This window comes from Sebastes fasciatus, chromosome 10 (genome assembly GCF_043250625.1).
Source record: "Sebastes fasciatus isolate fSebFas1 chromosome 10, fSebFas1.pri, whole genome shotgun sequence".
NCBI classification, from domain to species: domain Eukaryota; kingdom Metazoa; phylum Chordata; class Actinopteri; order Perciformes; family Sebastidae; genus Sebastes; species Sebastes fasciatus.
The window spans coordinates 36,108,525-36,125,596 of NC_133804.1; the positions used below are offsets into that span (position 1 = coordinate 36,108,525).

The window sequence follows — 17,072 nt, forward strand, 5'->3', positions numbered from 1 at the left end:
GAATCCTAACTGCCGCACGAGAGATGTACTAGCTGGGTTATTATTACTCAGATGCTCGGCAGGCAAACTCACGTTAGCCAGCCGTGCACTGGTCTTTCAATAATAAACTACAGCTACAGATCTTCACGTTTAGCAGGAGCTAACACAAGGAGCACACAGTAATCAGACAGTCAGCAACAGTAAACAAAGCAACATAAACAAGCAAAGCAAACAGACGGACTCGGCGGTCCGTACGTTCAGTATAAATCAACAATAGTTATTAACTTATTGGAATATACAATTTCACTAGTCTCTGCCCAGACACAAGCCTCTTACTTGAATCGCTTCTTCGGAGCGATAGTGGAGTATATCGTCGTTAATTGGTCCGGCAGCGTCGCGCAGGCTCGGACAATAACGGGCCGTTATGGAGCTCGTCAGCTGATGAACGGCAGGCTGGACCTCCGTGTGGCAGCGGAGGGGAAAGCAGCCAGAAATGAAGGAAAGGCGGTGCGCTCGTTTCCTTTGATGAAGAACGGTTGTCCTCGGCTTCCTTGGTGAAGCCGGGCTGTAGTCTTCCTTCTGCAGGGATGTGGATCCAAAGTCTGATGGACACAACATTATCTTAACTCGTCCAGCGAGGTCAGAAAATGTGGCTCGGTCTTAGGTGAACGCCGCAGCGTTGGGTACCTCCTGGAGCAACGTGAGTCGCAGTGGAAAGGGAATGAGATTCAGGTGAGCGTGCCTATATCTCCTGTGAGAATAGTGGGCGTTTCACCGGAAAGACCCCACATTTCCTGTTAGCCTCATCCAATGGGAGTCCTTGTTTTGGATTCAACATGAAATCTCGCATGTAGGTGAGAGATTTTCAGAGCTTGGCCGTTGGGACCCCTGCTGTGATCAGGTTTCTGGTTTCCCATGTAGGCCAAGGCTCTTTGTCTCGTGAGGTCCCTACAATTCTAACCGTCACCAAAAGATCATCTTCACCCTAAAATAAACTCCGTGGGGAACAAATGTTTGATCCCGTGGAAAGAAGGCGAGTCCCCATGATGTGAGCAGATGTTTGTACAGTCACACACTCACTAAGACTCTGAAGGAGGATTCACACACATATTTAATAAAATGTGATGAAGTTGTGAATGCTGTTTGAGTTCCCACATTTGAAATGAGGTGAAAACATGATGACCTCTTTAGAAATTAATTTAAACATGATACACACTTTATTGAAAAACTTACAAAACTAACATAAAAACATCTTCAAACAAAAAGACTATGTACAAAGTGCTGTTCCTCTGGTTTGCAAAATACAGTTAAAAAAGTCACAAATAACAAGACAACTTTGGATAGAAGTTAAATCAATAACTTAAGAAACAACTGCAGAGTTATTGCTACCCATAATGCAACAGTTAATATTCCCAAATCCTCCTGAAAGAGCACAGACGGTGATCTTAAAGTAGATTAACTTTCAGAAGGTGGAGTTGGTCAAACTCTCTTTCTTCTCTGTATTCAGCTGGTTTCTGTTTAGTCTTGAGGAAAAACACAAAGACAAAGCAACATTTCCTTTCTGGTCGCCGGCCAAAACACAAAACTAGAGCCAAGTTTACTACGTCCTGACAGACTGTTCATCCGCCCGAACAGGATCAAGATAACAAGGAAACTAGACACGTTTTCACCGTTCAGATTCACCATCAGTGATAACGTCTACTGCGACTGAAGTTCCTGTTTTCCTTCACTTCCTGTTTTCCTTCACATCATCGTCTGTTTTTCCTCCACTTTACTCGTCTTTCAGAGTAAATATTCTGAAACTAAACCTGTCTCCAGTTTGTCTTTTAGTCTACAGACTCCTCTGTCTTTGTTCTCCTTCCACCACACTTGACTCATTTCATTTACTACATTAAAGCTGGATTGAAGTGCCTGATGCTTCCTGATTTAAAACAGAATCTAAGTACTGTAGCACCATTTTAACCGGATCTGTCGTGTTCAACACATCTGCATTCGTACATCGGTCTGAGGACGGAGAGTCTGTCCATCTGTTGAATCATTGATTCTAACCATCTCCTCCTCGGATTAAGATAAAATTTACACACCTGACATGTTTAGCTTTTGAGACATTTGATATTTGAGAATAAGCTCAGAGAATATCTCAATGATCAGCAGGTTGTTTGTTCTGGCGTCTTGATACCGACGCACAAGGACGTGAAGTGGAAATTAGAGGCTGTGATGAACCGTAAAGTCGGAGGAAAGACGCAAACAGACTCATTCATTGTAAGAGGTGAAGACTGAGTCTGTAGTTTGGGTGTTTAGCGTTGAGAAGAAGTAGCGGTCTGTTTTTGTGTTTCAGTTTCTGGTAACTTATTAAAGTCTCATCGTGTCGAGAACCGGGACGCCGTCACTGCTATGATAACGATAACCTCCAATTTGTGCTTTTTATGAAGTTGAGATGGTTTCCTGTAGGAATCAAAACAAGCACATTCTTCATGTATATTGAAGTTGCGATTCATCGTGGAATTATTTACAGTCATTAAAATCATATTTAAGTATTTCATCAGGTAATGCCTCTAAAATCCCAACACTCTCCTCTCGTGTGCTCAGTCATATCCAGTGTTATTGATAAAGTCCTGAAGGTGCAGCCAGGCCCGACCTCTTCTCAGCGTTCCCAGAGTTCCTCGGTGCGTTGCCTGCAGCAGTGGTGGCGCCGGCGCCGTCCAGGCCCAGCGAGCGCCGGTACGCTGCAGAGAGTCGGTACAGGACGTCGGGCCGCGGGCCGGGGTGGGCGTCGGCCTTCTGCGTCATCAGCATCTCAAACAGCGTGCTGACCTCAGACAGGAGGGCGCCGCCCAGTGGGCCGTCCTTCTCTGGAGTTTTACCTGAAGGAGGAAGAGGAGATGGAGGTGTCACTGAACTGAAAGAGGACGTTCTACGTAACTAGAGCAATTATTTGGTCGATTAATCGTATCAGAAACTCAACTCAGGTTTCAGCTTCTAGAATGTGAATAATTGTTGGTTTTGCAGACTTTCTTGTTCTTTTTAAATAATGAAGTAGATTTAACCGCTGTGATTTTTACTTTAACTTTAACTTCTTGATTGAAATGACAGCAAACAAGAGTTGTTGGTGTTTTACCGAAGGTGGAGAAGGACGAGGAGTCCAGAGCGTCCCGGGGAAGGAGCTCACTTTCAGGGGATGGAGGCCCGTTGGGGACAAAAACATTGTCGTGGTAATCGGCGGTGAGTGGGAGAGAGAGTCGGGCCATCCAGGCCGGGTCGTTGAGCTCCGAGAAGACGTCATCTGAGAGGAGAGAGAGGAGAGACATTAGATGTTTGATCTGCAGATTCTTGCTCTTCTATCAGAAGAGTTTAGTTATGTTTAGGTTGTGCAAAAAAACAGAAACTCCTGGAAACAGATTCACTTTTCCTGTCCTGATACACTTCTTCAGATTAAGAGTAATCTTCCCTTTTAGTTTCTCTCTAACTGCTGGACGTGAACGAGGCAGGAAGAGACGGAGGAAAGGACACAGTGGTTTTATCTGGCTGCTGTCAACAGGCTCTTCCTGCCATCCACGACGCCCCACGCGCTCCAAACCTACGGCTAAACATCACGTCCACACCGCCAGAAAAACAACCTTTAGGCTTCCACGTCTCCAGCCTGACATTCCAGTCGCTGTCAGAGGCGTAAACGCCGGGTGTGTCTGAGTGAAAACACACAAACCGAGTCTCTGAGTCACAAACAAACTCATCCGAGAAGATTATACGTCTCATTTCATTTCTTCTTCTACTGTAAAACATGTTGGACAAACTGTGACAGAAAAGTGTTTAACGCCGTCGTCTCTGATCTGGTCCTCATCACATCCTGTTTACGTCCTGCTCTTCCTGGTTGTTATCTGCTAACATAACAACACGATTCCCCGTTGGACCTATTTATAAGTTTCATCTGATCTTCTAAAAACAATGAAAGAGCTTCTCAGCATGCGTCTGGAATCAGGAAGGTGAGATGATGTTCATGGGAACAGACGCCAACACGAGCGGTTTAAATGCTCATCAGTATGAAACATATGACACAGATCGTTTCAGGATCTGTCTGTATGGAGACAGTCGGACCTGTTGTTGATTCTATCATTCAGAAAGAAATGTAGTTTTGTTTTTTATTTCCCAAGTATTAAAAACGTCAGGCGTGAGTTCTAAACAGAGATGTAGTTATTTCATATATCATTTTTCAGCAGCTTCAGATGCATTTAAAAAGCATGTTGAATAGATTGCAACCATTATTTGAGAATTAATTTGAGACTTTATGCTATAGGGATGCACCGATCAGACATTTACAGTTAAAATAAACGTCTGATAGTTTGAGACGCTGTTTCCAAATTACCTCAAACATTTCTTTACTGCAGTTTCTTGTTACATATCAGCCAACATATATGTACATATATAACTTAACATACTGTATACGTATAATATCGTCTATGCCGATGTATTGGTCAGGCTCCAGTAGAAGTACTTCAATCGAGAAATTCTATATTAATTACAAGTAAAAGTCCTATGCAACATTTCATTAAAAGTAAAAGTATTAAAAGTAAATTCTTGAGCGTTAAATTACTAAAAAAGAAGGTGAAAAGTTCTGAATTCAGTCGAAGGATCACAGATTTAGTTCCTTACGAGACGTCATCTTAAGAGTTTATCATGTCATTGAGCTGAAACGGGTCGTATTATTATTATTATTATATTTACTGTGAATAAACTCCAACCATCAGATGAATGTAGTGGAGTAAAGTTCAACACTCAGCTGAAGAGCTGCGGTCTCCATCATCAACCCCAACCCTCCTTCATCAACCCTAACCCTCCTCCATCAACCCTAACCCTCCTCCATCAACCCTAACCCTCCTTCATCAACCCTAACCCTAACCCTCCATCAACCCTAACCCTCCTTCATCAACCCTAACCCTAACCCTCCATCAACCCTAACCCTCCTCCATCAACCCTAACCCTCCTCCATCAACCCTAACCCTCCTCCATCAACCCTAACCCTCCTCCATCAACCCTAACCCTCCTCCATCAACCCTAACCCTCCATCATCAACCCTAACCCTCCTCCATCAACCCTAACCCTCCTCCATCAACCCTAACCCTCCTCCATCAACCCTAACCCTCCTCCATCAACCCTAACCCTCTTTCATCAACCCTAACCCTCCATCATCAACCCCAACCCTCCTCCATCAACCCTAACCCTCCTTCATCAACCCTAACCCTCCTTCATCAACCCTAACCCTAACCCTCCATCAACCCTAACCCTCCTTCATCAACCCTAACCCTCCATCATCAACCCCAACCCTCCTCCATCAACCCTAACCCTCCTTCATCAACCCTAACCCTAACCCTCCATCAACCCTAACCCTCCTTCATCAACCCTAACCCTCCTCCTCCATCAACCCTAACCCTCCTTCATCAACCCTAACCCTCCTCCTCCATCAACCCTGACCCTCCATCATCAACCCTAACCCTCCATCAACCCTAACCCTCCATCATCAACCCTAACCCTCCTCCTCCATCAACCCTGACCCTCCTCCATCAACCCTAACCCTCCTTCATCAACCCTAACCCTCCTCCTCCATCAACCCTGACCCTCCATCATCAACCCTAACCCTCCATCAACCCTAACCCTCCTTCATCAACCCTAACCCTCCTCCATCAACCCTAACCCTCCTCCATCAACCCTAACCCTCCTTCATCAACCCTAACCCTAACCCTCCATCAACCCTAACCCTCCTCCATCAACCCTAACCCTCCTCCATCAACCCTAACCCTCCTCCATCAACCCTAACCCTCCTTCATCAACCCTAACCCTCCATCATCAACCCTAACCCTCCTTCATCAACCCTAACCCTCCTCCATCAACCCTAACCCTCCTTCATCAACCCTAACCCTCCTTCATCAACCCTAACCCTAACCCTCCATCAACCCTAACCCTCCTTCATCAACCCTAACCCTAACCCTCCATCAACCCTAACCCTCCTTCATCAACCCTAACCCTCCTCCTCCATCAACCCTAACCCTCCTTCATCAACCCTAACCCTCCTCCTCCATCAACCCTGACCCTCCATCATCAACCCTAACCCTCCATCAACCCTAACCCTCCTCCATCAACCCTAACCCTCCTCCATCAACCCTAACCCTCCTCCATCAACCCTAACCCTTCATCAACCCTAACCCTCCTTCATCAACCCTAACCCTCCTCCATCAACCCTAACCCTTCATCAACCCTAACCCTTCATCAACCCTAACCCTCCTCCATCAACCCTAACCCTCCTTCATCAACCCTAACCCTCCTCCATCAACCCTAACCCTCCTCCATCAACCCTAACCCTCCTCCATCAACCCCAACCCTCCTTCATCAACCCTAACCCTCCTCCATCAACCCTAACCCTCCTCCATCAACCCCAACCCTCCTTCATCAACCCTAACCCTCCTCCATCAACCCTAACCCTCCTCCATCAACCCTAACCCTCCTTCATCAACCCTTCTTCATCAACCCTAGATCCTCCAAACACAGAATACTCTTTCAATCACTGAACGCATCGAGTTTCATCCCTCGGAGATCTGTTGTCTGCTGTTTAAAGCCATCGTTCATGCCTGTTTAACCCGTAAATTAAACCTCCCTTTACCTCGGATTTTATCTGGGGAATCAAATTTGAACCTTTTTTTCAGGCTGGTATAAATGTTTGGTGCATAAATTCACAGTTTGCATCACTGAGAGAACAAGAAGCCTGATGTTATGAGGATGAGACGTGCAGCTACAGCTTGATATCAGTGGTCAGTATCAGCCAATATCAGGTTTAAAAAGTAATATGTACAGTGCTACTTTTACCAAACTTATTCAGAGGCTAGTTGTTTTCAGGTTTCAGGTTTGACTTCATGCTGGACTAAAAGAACAAATCCCATGAATAGACCCAAACCAGCGATGTGTCTGTGGCTCTCAGCTGTAAACCCATCGGTTCCTACTGAAGATGAAAATCAGCTTTCACATTTATAGTTTCATTTAAAAGAAACAGCTCAGTAATTTCCTAAAACAGCTGATCACTGTAGTTTCTATCAAACAAACAGGATGGAATAGTGCATTAGTTGGGGACTATTTTTCAGCGGTGGATTCATCCACATGCGGTGCTCTAGGGATTATCTGTTGCTCATACAACAGTTCATATGATATCTTACGAAAAGGTATTCCTCATTTTCCTACAAATGTCCAGCAACACGTGACACGCGTGTCAATTTCTGCTCCAGTCTTTTCAAACTAAACTTCCGTTTAGGCAACAAAACAACTTAGGTTCAGGAAAAGATGGCGGTTTGGCTTAAAATAACTCCAGAGGTGTCGTTACTTAACGGAAGTTACGTGACAAATAACTCAACATTGACTTCTGGTTTCACACGGGACACCAACACCGGTCTCCTGGTGAACGTGTCCCCATCCACCCCGACCTTTCTGACCCTGACCTTGACCCTGACCATCACCTTACTCCTGGTTCACGATTACGTGGATTACAGCTGAACAGTGTATGAGAGCAGCTGTCATGGTCATGAAGGAACACGTCACCCACAATGGAGCTCTAAGACACAGAGGAAGAAGAGATATCAGGCTTTGATGCAGACACACATTAAACTGGTTTTGGTCTTCATATGAGAATTGTTGAGACTAAAGGCCTTTACACAGGGTCATTTTGTGGGGGGGGGAGGGTATTTCACATTGTCGTGTTGTTTATTCGTCATGCCCCCGCTGACCTTAAAGGTGCAGTGTGTAGGATCTGGCGGCATCTAGCAATAAGGTTGTCAATTGTAATCAACTTAAACTCTCACGTGTGCCGAGCGCGAAAACGTGAAAATGTCCCTCTCTAGAGCCGGTGTTTGGTTCGTCCGTTCTGGGCTCCTGTAGAAACATGGCGGCCGGCTCCCTGCGTAGATATAACCGACTCATTCTAAGCTAACAAAAACACAACGATTATGAATATTATATTCCATTTCTGCCAATAGATCTCCCTACTTGTTACACACTGGTCCAGTCACCAGTTTTGTCCATATTAAAGGTATACTTTCCTTTTAAATAACTCATAATACACGACAGATCAGAGACTTTAAAGATCCTTCCAACCACAGTGCTAGATTGTAATATTACTGTGATTTCCAACTCTAATAAAAACACATAGGAAGCAGGAAAATATTAACACCTCACCATCATAACCTTAACAACCTGAGAAACACAACCAGCTGAAGAAAGAGCCATTCACTCTGCTCTCAACACCGTAACATCATCTCCAGAGCTGAACAAAGACTCAGGTCTGTGTTTGTGTGATTCATCATGACAGTCAGAAGAAGCAGAAGAAGAAGGAGTGGTTACAGGTCAGTGAGAGAGAGAGAGAGAGAGAGGAATGTGTTGCCCCGACGGCTTCATCAAAGCTTCAACACTCACTGAGCTGTCCCCGTCCTCTGGTGTGAGTTACACTGATATATATATTATATATTTATATTACAGCCTGCAGGCTGGAGGTGAGTCTACCATCACACACTGTAACACAACATCCTCCCACTCACTCTCCGTGCTTCTCTCTCTGCTGCTCTCACATCATCAGCCGGTAAACCCCTCTGCTCGCCCCAAGGCTCCGATCGGCACAATACCAGGAAGAAACACACACACACACACCTACACCTACACACACACACACACACACACCTACACACCTACACACACGCACACACACGCACTCACACACAAACACACACACCTACTGTACACACACCCAGCGCTGGCTGGCCGACATAATGGAGTTCCCAGCTAAACAATGAGCCTCGAAGGAAAACTTTGCAGATGTTCAACCAGCTTTCTATCACTGCTATGTTGGTTTAGTATACTGTCGTATATGATAATGAACACTGCTGTCCTCCATGTTGCCATCACCCAGAGCTCCCCAGAGCTCCCCGCTCGTTTGCCAGCAAAGTTTTGTGTCATCGGGCGGACTTTTGCCGGCTCTAGGGCTGTTGTTTGGTCAACCTGATCTCACGGTAAGGCGTATAAATAACATTTTAAGGACATTCTGCACATCATGATAATGCATTTTAGGCTCTTCACGTGTCATTTAACGCCACGTCATTACCGTGAAATGGTTGTGGTTATGTTTAGGCAACAAAACCACTTAGGTTTAGGAAAAACATCATGGTTGGACTTTAAATAAGTCTGTAAAATACATACGTAGACAACATCACGTGTTTGGAAAACACGTCACAAACGTCACTAATGTAACTTCAAACAACTCAACAACACTTTGGGACACTGGTTGAAAGTCCTGTGTTTGTTGGACCCATCGACCTCCCGTCCCTCCCTCCATCAGCAGTCTCTCTCTCTTTTTATTCTATGTCCGCAGCATGAGCGCAGCATCTTCACCTGAATATGTTTAACGGTGTGAAATTACACGCCAAAAGCAAGAACAGCGTTGTTGTTGTATGCAAAATGACTTACAAACTGCTGTGCCATTCATACGCCGTTTGGTGAGATCGGGCTGGTAGTTGGAATAACAGCTCTAGAGTCAGATGAGCGAGGAGCTCTGGGTGCTCACTCCGAACTCAACCCGATACCTCCGCCAGCGGCCCTACGCTTCAAACTATGACACTCTAGTGTCAATTTTAGACGTGTCAGGGACGGCAACAGTTTCCGCTCGTTACATGTAAAATACATTTCCAACGTAGGTTTTTAGGATTCCTTACGCAACAATACTACTTGGTTAGGTTGAGGAAAAGATCATGGTTTGGGTTAAAATAAGTACGTTTGTTACGTATAATTAGTTAAGTACGTAAGTTTGGTTATAAAACTACAGTAAAATAAGTCAACGTTGACTTGGTTTCACACGAGACTCCAAAGGCGGTCTTGTTGTTCAGCAAAGTTTCCCTTTGAGTATGTTTGATGTTTGGCAGCTCAAACTTCTTAGTTAGACTTTCTCATTTTAATTATTTATTAGATAAAGAGAGAAACATGTCTTTCTTTCAGCAGTTTGAATCTGAGAAACATTGTGAGTCGTAGTAAGAAGAGAGGAGCGTGTGGTGGATGTGGATGTAGAACCTGCCTCACAGTGTTATTTCCTGCTTTCTTCCTGTTTATATCTTCGTCAGTGTGTGTCCTTTGTAAGTGATCAGTCTGTGTGTTCTGCAGGGGTCAAAGTTCAGCTGCTGAATCAAAGAGTTCCACCAGGAGGTCGCAGCTAAACTCAGTAACACCAGTTGAGTTTATGAAATAGACAGAAAACACTGTAGAGTGACGTAATAGGAGTTTATCAACCATCAGCCATTCATCTGTCTCTCCCGTTACAACATCTGTGCAACGTGCATGAAACGCATTGGGATTCTCCTCAAAAGGACTGGTTCACCTCTTCAACACGATATAAGATGGATCAGGTGATCAATTTATGCACAAATTCACTCTTCTCACGGTTTATAGAGTAGATGAGGCCTGTTGTGTTGTTTATAGAGTTTAGAGTCTATATAGAGTAGAAGAGGCGTGTGTGTGTGTGTGTGTGTGTGTGTGTGTGTGTGTGTGCGTGTGTTTACCGGGGTTGTTGAGCAGGTTGGTGAGTCCGTCCTCCAGCTGAAGGTCTATCGGTGAGTCTCTTCCCGGTTCCCAGTCCACGTCTCCAGCCTCGCTCTCACCGTGTCCGCTGTCTTTGGTGCTCTGCCAATCAGAACAGTCCTGGCCTCCGTATCTGCACATGAAGTACACAATAATAATAATAACAATAACTGTCAGATAACATCCAACATGACACCTCTTAATACTCCATCAAACACAAAAGGAGAGGATTAATGTTCCTGACGTTGTCATGAACTCTCAATCAGACGGTCAGATTCTCTCATCGGCTGCCGGCTGTGAGTCTAAAGAGAGTTTACGGACGTCTGAATCGGCAAGTTAGTTTTCATCAGTTTGCTTTAAAACACTCACATCTATCTCATATATCCACATATATCCACAAATATCCACATATATCCACATATATCCTCATATATCCACATATATCCACATATATCCTCATATATCCACATATATCCACATATATCCTCATATATCCTCATATATCCACATATATCCACATACAGACGTGGACAAAATTGTTGGTACCCTTCCGTTAAAGAAAGAAAAACCCACAATGGTCACTGAAATAACTTGAAACTGACAAAAGTAATAATAAATAAAAATTAACTGAAAATTAACTAATGAAAATCAGATATTGCTTTTGAATTATGGTTCAACAGAATTATTTTAAAAAACAAACTAATGCAACTGGCCTGGACAAAAATGATGATACCCTTAACTTAATATTTTGTTGCACAACCTTTTGAGGCAATCACTGCAATCAAGCCATTTATGTAACTCTCAATGAGACTTCTGCACCTGTCGACAGGTATTTTGGCCCACTCCTCGTGAGCAAACTGCTCCAGCTGTCTCAGGTTTGAAGGGTGCCTTCTCCAGACTGCATGTTTCAGCTCCTTCCACAGATGTTCAATAGGATTTAGATCAGGGCTCATAGAAGACCACTTCAGAATAGTCCAATGTTTAGTTCTTAGCCATTCTTGGGTGTTTTTAGCTGTGTTTCTGGTCATTATCCTGTTGGAGGACCCATGACCTGCAACTGAGACCAAGCTTTCTGACACTGGGCAGCACATTTCGCTCCAGAATGCCTTGATAGTCTTGAGATTTCATTGTACCCTGCACAGATTCAAGACACCCTGTGTCAGATGCAGCAAAACAGCCCCAGAACATAACCTAGCCTCCTCCATGTTTCACATTAGGTACAGTGTTCTTTTCTTTGGATGCTTCATTTTTGCGTCTGTGAACATAGAGCTGATGTGACTTGCCAAAAAGCTCCAGTTTTGTCTCATCTGTCCAAAGGACATTCTCCCAGAAGCTTTGTGGCTTGTCAATATGCATTTTGGCAAATTCCAGTCTCACTTTTTTATGATTTGGTGTCCTCCTGGGTCGTCTTCCATTAAGTCCACTTTGGCTCAAACAGTGACGGATGGTGCGATCTGACACTGATGTACCTTGACCACCATCATTTTTGTCCAGGCCAGTTTCAATAGTTTGTTTTTTAAAATGATTCTGTTGAACCAAAATTCAAAAGCAATATCTGATTTTCATTAGGTAATTTTCAGTACATTTTTATTTATTATTGCTTTTGTCAGTTTCAAGTTATTTCAGTGACCATTGTGGGTTTTTCTTTCTTTAACGGAAGGGTACCAACAATTTTGTCCATGTCTGTATAGCCACATATATCCTCATATATCCACATATAGCCACATATAGCCACATATATCCACACATATCCACATATATCCACATATATCCACATATATCCTCATATATCCACATATATCCTCATATATCCAAGTTGTAGGGACCCACCATTACTGGTTGCAAAGACAATGAACTACGCTTCTCAGGATCCTTGAGTCATGCAGCCATTGGCTGTGGACGCAGCTCAGTAGCCATTGGCTACTGTAGCATTCACACATAGGTGTGAAATTCACCCAGGACAACACCAGAGGAATCTCTTTGTTCCTCCTCTTTCTGCCCTTTCTTCTCACCTCCTGCTCTCCAGACCAGAAGCAGCTCTGCTCTCTTATCTATGGCCTGTTAGGAAACAGCCATAGGAACACAAGGAACCTCTAGGGCAGAGGACGCGAGAGCCTGCCTTTTTACCAACTAACTTCAAGCAGCAACCGCAAGGAAGTTAGCACCAAGCTATCAAGCTGCTGGGAAGAAGTATTGGAGCTATCAGCTTCCTCCAATCTGCACAACTTGATTTGAGCAGAGCAAAGACAACATCTTCGACTTGGAACCACAACTTCAACACATGGAATTACAAACCCATTTTCTTCCATGGATTGGTAACGTACTGGGCTTACCTTGGCAGTAGCAATAGCACATGGCTGAGCAAGACTGTTCAACTTTGATTTCTAAAATGTACTTGTATTGATATGATTAATGTTATTCATTGAGTTTCACTGTTGTGATATTATTTGTAGTTATTTGTATTTGGGTAGTTGACTTCGCCACATCTGATGTGTTTAGTTTATGCTTCACATAGACAAGGTCTTGCATGCAAACTAACCATCTTTTCTAACCCACTGCATTATCTGACACACATTAAGATCACATACAGAAACTGTGAATTAGTTAACATAAATATACAGCTTCAGATAATCTTAACCCTCACATCACCCCCCTCTTGACATGTTGGCGGCCATCTTTGATCCTGCCATCTTTGTAGTTTTACAGTGCTCGCCCCTTTTGTCTGTAGGCAGACATCTTGAGACAAGAAGCCATCTTGTCTCTCTCCCCCCCCTCTCTCTCTCTCTCTCAAACAGACACACACACATGCTCACACACTTTGTTTGGTTTGTTTAGTTTAGTTATTTAGTTAGATTAATAATGTGTTTTAAACCTTTATTATCTTGTAAATAAATGTTTGTGGAATATACATGCTGGTCTGTTTAATGTTGTACAAGAGTGAATAATGCCAACCTCTGCTATGTCAAGAACTCCGATATCCTTCAACCTTTACTATTTAGTTTGGTTATAGTTATTAATTTAATTATTAATTAACGTTCCAAATTGATAGTTTAGTATATTTAATGAGACTATATTAACGTTTTGGTTATTGGTCCCTGATTCCAGGGTGGTGCCCCGTTTATTATTAATGTTTATTGATAATTTTTATTAATATTAATAATTCTATTATTATTTATTAATTAATTTGCTAATAATCAAACCTGTTACTGCCAAATCCCTACATTTTGGTGCCCCGTGTGAGGCATAGCATTATTGTTGGCAAATTGTTCATAATAGTGCAATTTTAATTTTCAGTCCTCATATATCCTCATATATCCACATATATCCACATATATCCACATATATCCACATATATCCTCATATATCCTCATATATACACATATATCCTCATATATACACATATATCCACATATATCCTCATATATCCACATATATCCTCATATATCCTCATATATCCACATATATCCTCATATATCCTCATATATACACATATATCCACATATATCCACATATATCCTCATATATCCTCATATATACACATATAGCCACATATATCCACATATATCCTCATATATACACATATATCCACATATATCCTCATATATACACATATATACACATAATGTAAAACACTGACAGAAACTAGGACCAATAAAGTCAAGTTATTATATATTTTATACGTTATATTTATGTAGCCCAAAATCAAAGATTTGTCTCTGTTTGTATGAAATATGATGCCCTCTCTCCTTTGAGCTTTAATCTGTAAAAACAAAGGAAAAGGAAATAATATGATTATATAACATATATATTATTTATAATAATATTAATAATTAAGGGTTAAGAAATGTACTAGCCTTCTTGGTTTGAGGTTTTATTTATGCAAAAGTTTTGATGTCAAAGTTTTTTTCTGGATCATTCAGGAAAAACTCTGCTGCTCCAAACTGAATAACAATTTACTAAAAATAAAAAATTAACCCTTAAATTAATAAATAAAACTCAATAGATCAAAAGATCAATATTAACCTTTTTGTTTTTCCTCACAAAGAAACACGGAAAATAAATCCTGATAAAAACCAGACAGGACTCCGGTTTACATCTTCAGACCAGAACAGACGTTTGAGTAGTGAGATAAGATGCTGATGAAATGCCTGACACACACACACACACACACACACACACATGGACACACACACACACACACACACACACAAACACACACACACACACACACACACACACACACACACACACACACACACACACACACACACACACACACACACACACACAGAGTGTGTAGTATCAGAGTGTGTAGTATCAGAGTGTGTATTATCAGAGTGTGTAGTATCAGGGTGTGTAGCTGCAGGCGGGCTCAGACAGGAAGTGCCAGTCAGATGAAGGTGAGCTCACAGACGAGTTAGTCACTCTGAAGCAAACAACCTAATTTTATTATTTCATCATCATATTAAAATCTAATTCCACTCTTCAGTTCACATTCCTTCATGATTTTGTCATGAATGTGTTAAAGAACAACGTTCAATACCAAACACGCTATCAGGAAGTAAATAATAGCTTGGCATGAAGGAAACACCGCCTTTATCACGGAGACTGGACGTCCATATCAGCTCTAAATGGTGCCCAAAACGGCGCTCTAAAAGCGCGCTATAAAAGCGCGCTTTAAAAGCGCGCTTTAAATGGCGCCTCCAATAATGATTCATGTGACTGTTTGATAGCTAAAGACCTCACAAGTACAATAAGGTGTCTGTGTGTATCAAGGTGATGTCATATCTAATCTCATCGCCACGGTGACGCTGAGGTAGCTGCTTCCTGTCAGAGACTCTGAATCACTCAGATAGAGCTGCTGTAACCTGCCTCCACACACGCACACACGTACATACTCGGGGGGGTTATGAGACACGCTTCCTGTGACATTGAGTTTCTGACTTTGCGTCCTGTTTGTCTGTTGCTGTTATTTCAGTCGCAGCTGGTCAGTCGGTCAGAAACACCGAGGAAGACATTTATCAGATACAACACAAAGCAAACGTCCCTCTATATATACTACTATATATCATATAATAATACTATATATACTACTATATATAATATAATACTATATATACTACTATATATAATATAATAATACTATATATACTACTATATATAATATAATATAATAATACTATATATACTACTATATATCATATAATAATATTATATATACATATATATACTATACTATCTATACTACTATGCAGTACTGTATATACTACTATATATAATATAATGATACTATATATACTACTATATATAATATAATAATACTATATATACTACTATATATAATATCATATAATAATACTATATATATATACTCTATATATATATATATATATACTATCTATACTACTATGCAGTACTGTATATACTACTATATATCATATAATAATACTATATATATATACTATACTATCTATACTACTATGCAGTACTGTATATACTACTATATATAATATAATAATACTATATATACTACTATATATAATATAATATAATAATACTATATATATATACTGTATATATATATATATATACATACTATCTATACTACTATGCAGTACTGTATATAGTACTATATATCATATAATAATACAGTATAGTATATATATATATTTATATATATACTATACTATCTATACTACTATGCAGTACTGTATATACTACTATATATAATATAATAATACTATATATACTACTATATATAATATCATATAATAATACTATATATACTACTATATATAATATAATATAATAATATTATATATACTACTATATATCATATAATAATACTATATATACTACTATATATAATATAATATAATGATACTATATATACTACTATATATAATATAATATAATGATACTATATATACTACTATATATCATATAATAATACTATAGTATATATATATATAAATATATATACTATACTATCATGCAGTACTGTATATACTACTATATATAATATAATATAATGATACTATATATACTACTATATATAATATAATATAATAATACTATATATACTACTCGGCCCGACCACCACATCAGTGTGAAGCCCGACCACCGCGTCAGTATGAGGCCCGACCAACGCGTCAGTATGAGGCCCGACCACCGCGTCAGTGTGAGGCCCGACCACCGCATCAATGTGAGGCCCGACCGCCACGTCAGTATGAGGCCCAACCACCACATCAGTGTGAGGCCCGACCACCGTGTCAGTATGAGGCCCGACCACCGCGTCAGTGTGAGGCCCGACCACCACGTCAATGTGAGGCCCGACAAACGCGTCAGTATGAAGCCCGACCACCACGTCAGTGTGAGGCCCGACCAACGCGCCAGTATGAGGCCCGACCAACGCGCCAGTATGAGGCCAACCACCACGTGAGTGTGAGGCCCAACCACCACGTGAGTGTGAGGCCCGACCACCGCGTCAGTATGAGGCCCGA

At 41.5% G+C, this 17,072-nt stretch overlaps 1 protein-coding gene across 4 annotated transcripts in view; it reads right to left on the reverse strand.

Annotated features, from left to right (window-relative positions):
- Window positions 1-1,177: 1,177 nt before the first annotated feature.
- The window catches only part of pcdh12 (protocadherin 12), a 26,936-nt gene continuing 11,041 nt past the window's right edge, over window positions 1,178-17,072 (reverse strand). For 3 of the 4 annotated variants that reach the window (XM_074649590.1, XM_074649589.1, XM_074649588.1), the window contains 3 exons: window positions 10,551-10,702; window positions 3,098-3,262; window positions 1,178-2,843 (listed from right to left, as the gene is read on the reverse strand). In XM_074649590.1, the coding sequence (XP_074505691.1) occupies window positions 2,581-2,843; window positions 3,098-3,262; window positions 10,551-10,702 (580 nt within the window). In that variant the 3' untranslated portion in view covers window positions 1,178-2,580. Of the gene's footprint in view, window positions 2,844-3,097; window positions 3,263-10,550; window positions 10,703-17,072 lie in introns of those variants that run through there. The other variant, XR_012595699.1, reaches the window with a different exon arrangement.